We start from the raw sequence: 10,623 nt of genomic DNA, 5'->3' as shown, positions 1-10,623 counted from the left end.
AAATAACGCAGCGGAATACGTAGCTTGCCTCATTAGGCTACAAGCGGCAGTAGGCTTAGGCATCAAGAATCTTCGAGTACATGGAGATTCATCCTTGATCATCAACCAAATTACGGGGTCTTGGAAAATTCGAAGTGAAAGTCTAGCACCCTATCAAGCCAGAATAGACCAAGTTGCCCAATTCTTCGATCAAGTGACTTATCTACATCTACCTCGAGAAGAGAATCAATTTGCAGATGCTCTTGCAAAACTCGCATCTTTGATTAATATGCCAGATGATATGGTAGAAATTCCTTTATGCATCGAACGACGGTCAGAACCAGCTTATGTGCACCAAATCACAGATGAAGAAGAAAACCCAGAGGAGCCCTGGTTCCAAGCAATTTTAAACTTCAAGCTCAATGGCACCTATCCACTAGATATGGATAAAAGAGGACAATGAGCTATACGCTTACTAGCCTCCCAATACGTCCTCATGCAAGGAGAACTGTATAAAAGAACACCTCTTGGTGTAGTCTTGCGTTGCCTTGATCGTTCACAGGCACAGAAGGTGATGGAAGAAGTCCATGATGGAGAATGTGGCCCTCACATGAGTGGACCAATGATGGCAAAGAAAATCATGCGTTTGGCATATTATTGGACCACAATGGAATCCGATTGAATCAAATATGTCAGACATTGCCACAACTGTCAAATTTTCGGGAATGTACAACATGTCCCTCCTTCGTTACTCTACACCATGACATCTCCTTGGCCATTTTCTGCTTGGGGAATCGACATCATCGAGAAGATAACCCCAGCCGGAATAGGAGGTCACTGTTTCATTTTGGTGGCAATCGATTATTTCACCAAATGGGTAGAAGCAGCGTCCTACATTAGTCTCACAGCCAAAAACGTGGTAAAGTTCATACAAACCAATATCATCTGTCGATATGGTTGCACACATGAGATCATCAGTGACAATGGATCACATTTCCAGGCTGAGACTGAACAATTGCTAGCTAAGTACAAGATCAAACACCACCATTCCTCGCCATGGCTGTAACATTTTAAAGTAGTTGAAATATTTTTGAAATAGGCTATGGCTAGCTAAAATTTTGTCTATTTAAAAAAAAATTACTTAGTATTTTTCAAAATAATTTTGCTAATTTTCGGAAAAGAAATTAATAATTTCGTAAAAGTTATTTGGAAAATCACGTGTTAATCCTCTTTTAATTAGTGCAATTGTAGTCGTAATTTGTAAGTCTTATAAATTCGGTTAAAATATATTTCAAAATAGATATGTAATATATCATTCAATGAGACATTTATAACGCATTAAATGCGATTAAACATAAGGATTCAATATAATATTTTGTGATACGGAGTAATTTTTTATTAAATGACAGATTTAAATTAGTCTTTGTTTTTTTCTTATTTAGTTGTTTATTTAACTGCCACATCAAATCTGAATGAAAAACTATGATGGCACATCAGCAGCTTTGGCTATTGCATTATTTATAACATGCATTAAATGCCATTGAACATAAGGATTTAATATAATATTTTGTAATACGGAGTAATTTTTTATTAAATGACAGAATTGAATTAGTGTTTGTTTTTGCCTTATTTAGTTGTTGCCACATCAGCAGCTTTGGTTATTGCATTAAAGAAATATATGATATATGATATAATGATATGATAGATATAGATAAAAAAAACATAAGGAAAACCAAGGGTTCAAATTCAAGTAGAAGTTTGTATTTACAAACTTGGAAAGTGATTTACGATTTTCTAGATAAGCATGGATTTAGCCCTATTTCTATGTGATGCATTGTTTCGAGCTCAAAAACTGAAGTCACTCTAGGTGCATCAGTTCTTGCTTCGAAATAGGTCTTACATTAAGAAGAGACGGGTGTACTTGTAAGGCTCTGATAATGTTTACTTTCATCAAGTGATCGGACTCAAACTTGAAAACCAATGTGTCACCATTTGATATATTATGGTGTCTCCAAAATGTACTCCATCCTTGGGCCAATCCTACACGTCCATCTGAGGGTCTCGTTCTTACTTTCATCGGCCATTTCGTTCCTTGTGGATCGCAAACCACGACAGTCTCTTTGTTCTCCAGCTTCTGTTTTGTGGCAACTCCCTTCGGAATGTGCTGCAATTATTACCAGTATTTCCAATACGTAATTAGGTTACATAACTCGAGTCTGAAAGTGGTTACCGAATGTCTACACAAGTTCTACAAAAGCAAAACATCTTCGAAACCTATTTCGTTTATCCACATTATTATTTTGTAGAAATATGCATTGCTCAAATTCAGATGCTTTAGTACTAATGCATCTTTTAATCATGGACAACTCGTTAATGCGAGTACTAATGCAACTTCTGCAACAATATGAATCTTTTAATCATGGACAACTCGTTAATGCGAGTTGACAATTTCATGGTATTCAAGTTTTCACTCACGGACGGAATTGCTCACAGCTTAATAAAAAATCACAATTAATAAAAATCACACGAGTAATCACATAAAAAATATGAAGAGGCGGGAAAGAACAAACCAGATATGATCCTCTTGTGGTATGCCTCCAAGTCACTGAAAATGAAGAGTTTGTGAAATCGTCAAAGAAAGCTGTTTCTATTTTTTCCTTAGTTTCTGATGGTACATTACGATTGGTGATGGTATAGCCTTCATCAACCTTGTCACCTGGACATTCACGGCATAATGTAAGACTCCTCTGAACACTAGCACATATTGAATTATATAACAAATTTCACAACTATACTGTGGTTCTATTTAACTGAAATGTTGACTTACATTTATTTTCCATTGGTTTCAATTTGTGTGCTCTTTCGAAGGGAAGGTTGAATTGAACAGCCCGTTCGATATGAATATGTATCACATCGTCTGACACAAACTGAAAGGTTAGAATGTCCCCATTTCTTACATCATTCTCAATGAGAAACTCCTTCCATTCTTGAACTAAATCCACTCGTCCACCGGGTCTTGTTCTAAGCTTCATGGGCCAAGTAGTTCCCTCATGGTCTTTGAGTACGACCTCATTAGAGAGAGCCTTCCCCGTAACAATTGATCTTGGAATTGTCTGCACCTCAAATTAATTGTCTCCGGTTAAGTCGTTACTCATTACATAAATCATTCTACTTGGCTGACAAGGCTATCATATTTTTAATATGAAAGTGGTCCTCTTTTTCGTCAAATTCACGGATCAAGCTAATACGGGGTGTGATAGCACCACCCTTTCACTTATGTCCTAAAGACGCTACAAATAGGGAGAGAACTTGAAGTTGAAGACCAAGTGAAAGGGTGGTAGTACCGCTCGGTAACTGTAGCTTACGTTCCAATAACAAAAAAATATGCAAACAGTAATTCGCCTTAAACTATCATTTACCAGGTAATAATACAAGTGCGGCACATTTCTCCAGGTGATCGTGTAACAGACACCTTGTTCAGTAGTAAACATTTTGCCTGTTCTGTCAAAATTTTCCAATCTCTTCTCATGTACCCCGTGTTGAACATCTAACAACATACAACAAAAATAATCACGTCTCAAGAAAGAGAGTTGGTCTTTCATTAATTCGAAGAGAACAACGGCAGAGACATTACCTATCTCCGATAGGTCTGTGTCATCGAGGCCATGCTTCTTTTCATTCATCTTGTAGCCATAATCTAACAGCTCATTAAATTAAAAACTATTTCTAGGCAAAGAATTGTAAAAGGAGCGTAGCTGAAGATTGTCCGAGAATTAACATGATTTAATGATAGGTCACCTGTCACCATTGCGATTCCATCAATTCCATCTTGCTGCTTCTCATATATCCCACATTGGTCAGCTAGAGAAACACAGAGACACTTATATCTTGATGATAATAATATTAGAACCCATAGCTATCAATAGAAAGAGAAATGAAAATGCTGTTCACCTGTTTCTTTTTCGATCAGGTCAATATCCTCCTGAAACTTCTCGTATCCATCATCTAACACCAGTGATGGGCCCAGAAAATTTTGTTCATGGTGTACTGTGAGTAATTAAAAATTAAGCTATTAACAAATATAGCTGCAGCATGGTAACTCATAAGCCTTACTGCACCATGAGTTTTCGGACTTACCGGGCCTTGTAGACCACAAGTCTGCTTCTACTACCCCATGAGTTTTCGGACTTAATATTCTACATTCAGTGCCTTGAATCTCAAACTCGGGTTCCAAATTGGTTCCCGCTGTTTTTTCAGTACCATCTTTTTCGAAGATTTTGACTTGGAGAATTAATGGTTGTTCATACTCAAAGAGCAAAAAGTCTCCAAATTGTAGAGATTTATCTTCAACAAACTCATTCCAGCCATAATCAAAATAGAAGCCACCAATCCCGTCTTGTGCTGTGTCGACTCTCCAGCCTTTTCGAGTTCCAGCAATTTCTAAGACAAACCAATGTGGTATATCTCCATTCAAGTTTTTGATGAATGCCCGGGGTATTGTCTATAAGAACAAAACAAGTATACAATTCTTGTTAATTAAACTAACAAAAGTGATGTATATATATACTCTATAGGGTTAACCGTTTAAATTCTCTACAGTTTATCCAACTAATCCATTCTGTTGTATAATGGATTACTCTCCTAAAAGTGGTATTAGGTTCCTTCACTGTCTCAGCAAGACTTTGTGTTCATTATAAGACATTCTCGTTTTGTTTTGGTGTCGAATGGGCCACAATAGAGTCAAATAATGTCGGCCTAATTACGTAATTTTAGTTGAATAAACTTGTTAAAAAGCCGGTTTTGAGTGTTAAATTGTTGTATTTTCCGGTGAATCCACTTTGGTTGTAATTTGGATTATTTGAACTTCTTGTTGGTATTTACATCTCAAGGTAATTCAAGTACTTCATATTGGTAAGTTGAGATGAAGGAATCATTTTGTACAAGCCGACTCACAAGTCAAACACGAGCCACGGTCAACTAAGGCGAAAAAGGAGAGCAAAAGGTAAGCCAGGGGAATTAAGTGCAAAGTCAGCAAGCAAAAGGAAGAATTGAAGCCTTGGCATGCACAACCAAGAGCCAAAATGAAGAATTAAAAACTCGGTTTCACAAGGGTCAACTTCAAACGAGTATATCTCGAGTTCTAGACCTCGTATCGATGCAAGGACAAGTGGACGTGAAAGCTTGTGATCTTAGCTTTCCAACGGTAGGTCGCATGCCTTTTTTGACCAAGAAACGAGGGAGATATGACTTTCGCAAGATTGTGGTGCAGACTGAAACCGCAGCCTGCGGCCTATACCGTCCTGCGGTTTTCTCCTGATCGTTACGACGAGTTTTCTTCTGTTCTTATTTCCAAAGGCCCATATGTTTTGTGACCTAAAAAGAAGAGTCAAGGGTATAAGGGAAATGATAAATACAACCCACTGTGTTGTATTTAAACATTTAATACCCTTCTATATTTGGCATTAATTTAGAAATTAGAGAGTAAATTACACATTTAAACATTTCCCTTTATTTATAGGGTTATGATAAATACAACCTAATGATTGTATTTAAGCAACTAAAAGAGGAAATAAATAGTTAATATATGCATTAATTACATTGATTTATGTGTAATTTACTGTCTAATTTCTAAATTAATGCCAAATATAGAAGGGTACTATAAAACCGAGCATCAGGGCTTCTTTCAGGTGGAAAAATCATTTCTTTCGCAAGATCAATGTGATAAGCTTGATCGTTTGTTTACAAAAAAGGAGGTTCGATCAGCTGTTTTTCAAATGGGTGCTCTAAAATCACCGGGTCCAGATGGTTTCCCAGCCTTATTCTATCAACGATGCTGGCATTTCTTACAACGGGATGTAGTTAATGCTGTCCTACAAGTTTTAAACACGGGTATTGTTCCAAAAAGATGGAATCAGACTTACATTACCCTCATTCCGAAATGCACGAATCCTGAGGGTGTGGATAATTATCGTCCAATTAGTTTATGCAATGTTATTATGAAGATTGTCACAAAATGTATTGCCAACAGAGTTCGTGGCGTCATCAATGATTTGGTTGGACCCTTTCAGAATGCTTTTGTTCCCGGTCGAAGCATCACTGATAATATCATCATTGCTCATGAAATGGTGCACAAGATAACGGCAACAAAAGGAGGGAAGTGTGCTTTGATGGGGTATAAAGCTGATATGGGTAAGGCATATGATAGGCTTGATTGGAACTTCATCCAGTTGACCTTGATCTGTATGGGTTTTCCAACACATCTTATTACGCTTATCATGGCTACTATTACAACGGTATCATATGAGATTTTAATAAATGGAGCACCTACTGCCTCCTTCACGCCAAAATGTGGAATTCGCCAGGGAGATCCTTTATCACCCTATATTTTTGTTATGTGCACTGAATTTCTTTCTTTGAACTTGCTTAAATCTGAGTCGGTGGGTACACTAAAAGGGATATCTGTGTCTAGGAGTAGCATGCCTATTTCTCATCTTCTTTTTGCTGACGACTCAATATTCTTTATCAAAGGTGATAAACAGGGATGCTGCTCCCTTGACAAAATTCTGAAAAAATATTGTTTGGCGTCGGGTCAATGTATTAATCATTCAAAATCTGCTCTACTTATAAGCCCCAGCTCCCCCTTAGCCTTTGCACGAAAATGTATGTCTCTTTTTAAGGCTCCCCTTTCAAACTCCTTTGGTACCTATTTAGGTTTACCATCGGATGTAAGTAATTCCTTGGAAAAAGTTTCAAAAAGAACTATTTTCAATTTTATTCTTGAAAAAGTTGCTAGACGAATAGCGTCGTGGAATTGTCATTTGCTTTCAGCAGCTGGCAGGTTAACCCTTATTTCTTCTGTTCTGTCTTCCATCTCTATTTACTTTCTATCGGTCTTTAAAATACCGATAAGTGTGACAGCCAAGATTGATTCTATGCTTTCGCAGTTCTGGTGGACAGGAGGTCGAATGGGGAAACATATAAGTTGGTGTAGTAAATTGTTCTTATCACAACCTAAGGGGAAAGGTGGTTTGGGAATTAGAAATGCAAGAGGGTTTAATCAAGCAATGGTTGCAAAACTAGCCTGGAGAATGGTTTCACTCCCTTCTTCTTTACTTGCTAGAACTCTTGGCAAAAAATATAAACTGCTCGATTCTTTAAAGTCGCCTGTTTCAAGGACGCGGCCAATGGGGACGACTTGGGGTGGCCGAAGCATACTTTGGGGATTCGAATTAATAAGGGAAAAATGCGCATGGAAAGTATGTTCTTCATCAACCCTTAATGTATGGACATCAAAATGGGTTGAAGGTTTTGCACCCTTACCTAAAGATCATAGCCTTTTAGAAGGGTCGCCAAGTCTTATTGATTTAAAAATCCGTAATTTAATCGTAAATCATGTTTGGAATGTTCCTTTCATTTGCCACATCTTTGATTGTGTCTGGGCAACAAAAATTTTAGCAATCCCCATTTTCGATAATGCTCCGGATGATACACTGTATCTCGAAGGCACCAAGACTGGGAATTATACGGTGAAGATGGGATATCATTCTGCTCAATCAATGATTTGGACGGAAGAGGCAACTTCTAAGGATCTTACAAGATTAGAGCCTGATTACCATGATTTTGTCAAGAAAAAATTATGGACTTTACCGGGACCAAAGGTTTGGCATGTCCTCCTATGGAAAATTCTTACTGATACTCTCCCCGTTGGACAGGAATTCTCTGCACGGCATATTCTTACTTATGATACTACTTGTCGACTAGATGACAATTGTACACCAACTGAAACTCTGGATCATCTTTTCCGCGATTGTAATTTCGCGCAAAGATTGTGGGCGGGAAGCTACATTGGGATAAGAGCAGAGAATTGTTCTTTTGTGAGCATTAAGACGTGGATGATTAACTGGCTGTATTTTCTATTGAAAATGGATGACAATAAAGTTGGAGTGATCTCCTTCCTCGCCACTCTTTGGACTATTTGGAGAGTAAGAAACAACAACTGTTTTAGGGAATCAAGAATAAATTTGGTGGGTGCTATGATGCTCTATGAGTCTCAGTTTAATGTTGCAACTGCTGCATACCAGAAAACAGAGGAGGAGATACCACCGGGTACGGCTTTTTTGGGGGCATTTGATGAACATGATGACTACATTCAACAATTAAAAGCAGGGACTACAATTTGGGTCGTGGGCACCATGAGTTCGTGCGATATGGCCACGATTCACGTTGATGGTTCCTGGGAGATGTCGCGAAAGGCGGGATATGGATGGTCTTGTTCTAACTCTAATGGTAATATAACAACTCATTGGATCTCTGGTTATGCACAATGTCCAGAACAGGCGGAAGGTAAGGCTATACTTGAAGCTATGAAATGGGCTCTTGCTAATAATTTGCTCCATATTTCTGTCCACTCAGACTGTATTACCATGCTGAGTCACATTGCAGTGGGCACTTCCAATAGTCACCTTACATGGACAACCACGAAGGATATCTATGATCTAGCTTCAATGTTTCATTGCTTTTCAATATCGTACGTTAATAGATCTTGTAATGTTCTAGCTCATAGATTGGCAAATTGGGCCAGAGCTTGATTTGCCTTTCTACTTGTCAAAAAAAAAAAAAATGTTTAAGTACAACCCAGTGTGGGTTATATTTAAACATTTAATACCCTTCTATATTTGGCATTAATTTAGAAATTAGACAGTAAATTACACATAAATCAATGTAATTAATGCATGTAATAACTATTCATAACCCATAAATAAATACCCACATGTTTTGAGATCTAAAAACCACCTTCTTACCATCAAACATCTTATGCTTGGCTTTAATCTTGTAATAATTAAAGACTTAATCTTTCTGAATTTATTTTAATCATTCTTTAATTTGTGGGTTGTAACAAGATTATGGAAGGCTAAATCATTCTCTACTTGGTGTAATTCTTTCCCTTTGCCATCTCTAAATTTTGGTTGAACCTCTAATCCTTCCGTTGTTTAATTAAAGTACTTCCTTTGTTCTTATTGTTCATGTTAAATGAATGTGTGTTAGAATTGGCCATTCTCACAAATAGATGTTGAACTATTGCATATTCTAAGCTTGTTGGTCTAATATTGCTTGGAATTAGTCAGGGGCGGCCAATGAGTTCAAGAGGCCCTGTTCAAATTATTTTGCGGAGGCCCTACACTAAATCCGAGTCACCCCACACGTATAAATTGTCATTCCTTCATTTGCATGAATTAAAATGCCATTAAATTTGATAATGATAAACAAAAGCCTAGTCAAGTCTTGTGTAAGACAGTTTTACATTAACCTAACCAATCGATGCAAACACAATTCTATTATGAAGTAAAATTTGTTATTAAAAGATCCCATTTTAAAATGAATTTGTATAAAAACATCTTATTTAGATATTTTTAGAAAATAAATATTATATAACTTATATTAGTAAGTCTTTCTATCCGTCACAAACTTGTGACGGGTCAAATATCACACACATGAGTAGATAAGAAAAAAATCAAAGTGCCTAAAGAAACACAAATAACTTGTCTTTATCTACCTCTGTGAGTTTTATTTGATCCGTCAGAAGCTTGTTACTGATATTAACTGTGACAATGAGAAATTTGTGAACTTATATAAATGAGGGGACTTCAACAAAATGGGAACAAGTAGACAATGAATTTTTATAGGGATAAATTAAAAATAAGAAGCAAAGTGGACAATGAATCTTTAGTGTAGAATTGGACATGGATTTGTCATTATGCTGTTTTGGGACTCAATAGTAATAGAATTGAACTGTTAGTAGGCTGTTTTCTTTCTACATTCTCACGGTTGGACTCAATTTTGGAGCCCTTCTTCTTGTTGGGCCCTGGTGCTGAGAACTGAATTGCCCCACCTATGAGCCGCCCCTGGAATTAGTAGAAGCACTCTCTTTCGTTACATGCTTTGGTTAAAGTTTGTATCTTTAGGGAAGGGTTGTGCTTGTATGTCCTTGTTATGATGGTTTCATCTAATTTGGGACATATTCTATCAATAGCTCACTTGGAATTGTTCTTATTGCTCTAGATTGTTTGGTATGTGTAGGTCTTATGCATATTTTCATTCTAGAAGGGCTTCTTACATGGGTTCATGTATTTAGTCATTATCTTGTGAATTATTATGTTAGATTATTAGACAAGGAAGACGAAGAGAGGATTATAGTTGAATTTTGGTACAAGGTTGAATTACATCAAGTAGTCTTTTTCTATATATTGTCAAATCTTGCACAACAAGTGTTAGCCTGTTAGCCTGTTAGGTGAATTGTCTTCTCTAGCAAAGTCTTAAACTTTAGTTGTTTCTCTTTAATTTCTCATATGAAAATCTCCTTTTTATGCCAATCTATGTTTATCATTGTTAATACCCATTATTTGTGATTAGTTTTAATTGTTGAGTCTTAATTGTCATTAGTGCTTTAATTAGTGGTTGCCTAATAGTCAAAAGTCGAGTCTTTAGCTTAAAGTCTTTCTCTTGGGATCGACCTTACTTGCACTATACTATGTTATTAATTAGAGTAGTATAGAGTCTAGTTTGGTTTATAAATTGTTAATTTAATAGGCTAATTAGTGGATTTACAACACCCGATTTTTATCGTATCAAGCCATCAGGGCGTTA

The 10,623-nt window shown here is 36.8% G+C and overlaps 2 protein-coding genes across 2 annotated transcripts; one reads left to right on the top strand and one right to left on the bottom strand.

The window, feature by feature from the left end:
- Positions 1–1,837: 1,837 nt before the first annotated feature.
- LOC141607974 (putative B3 domain-containing protein At5g66980) lies at positions 1,838–5,481 on the bottom strand. Its single transcript, XM_074427323.1, has 9 exons — positions 5,470–5,481; positions 4,117–4,480; positions 3,931–4,026; positions 3,778–3,840; positions 3,614–3,676; positions 3,399–3,526; positions 2,807–3,092; positions 2,550–2,695; positions 1,838–2,143 (listed from the first exon to the last, which is right to left on the bottom strand). Exons 1-9 carry the CDS (start codon positions 5,479–5,481, stop codon positions 1,838–1,840), a joined length of 1,464 nt encoding a protein of 487 aa, XP_074283424.1.
- A 134-nt stretch (positions 5,482–5,615) lies between these two features.
- On the top strand, positions 5,616–8,567 carry LOC141607973 (uncharacterized). The gene has a single exon (XM_074427322.1). The coding sequence runs from the start codon at positions 5,616–5,618 to the stop codon at positions 8,565–8,567; it is 2,952 nt and encodes a 983-aa protein (XP_074283423.1).
- The last annotated feature ends 2,056 nt before the right edge of the window (positions 8,568–10,623 follow it).

The sequence above is a fragment of the Silene latifolia genome, chromosome 10, assembly GCF_048544455.1.
Source record: "Silene latifolia isolate original U9 population chromosome 10, ASM4854445v1, whole genome shotgun sequence".
Lineage (NCBI taxonomy): Eukaryota > Viridiplantae > Streptophyta > Magnoliopsida > Caryophyllales > Caryophyllaceae > Silene > Silene latifolia.
The sequence above is the reverse complement of the archived record's forward strand: the minus strand, read 5'-3'. Positions and strand labels throughout refer to the sequence as shown.

Bases quoted from the DNA above. Each gene is read 5' to 3' on its own strand.
- LOC141607974 (XM_074427323.1), bottom strand. The intron at 3,677-3,777 runs GTGACCTATCAT...ATGAGCTGTTAG, and splicing joins TGGAATCGCAATGGTGACAG to ATTATGGCTACAAGATGAAT. The intron at 3,093-3,398 runs GTAAATGATAGT...TTTGAGGTGCAG, and splicing joins CGCACTTGTATTATTACCTG to ACAATTCCAAGATCAATTGT.
- LOC141607973 (XM_074427322.1), top strand. From the start codon at position 5,616: ATGCCAAATATAGAAGGGTACTATAAAACCGAGCATCAGGGCTTCTTT.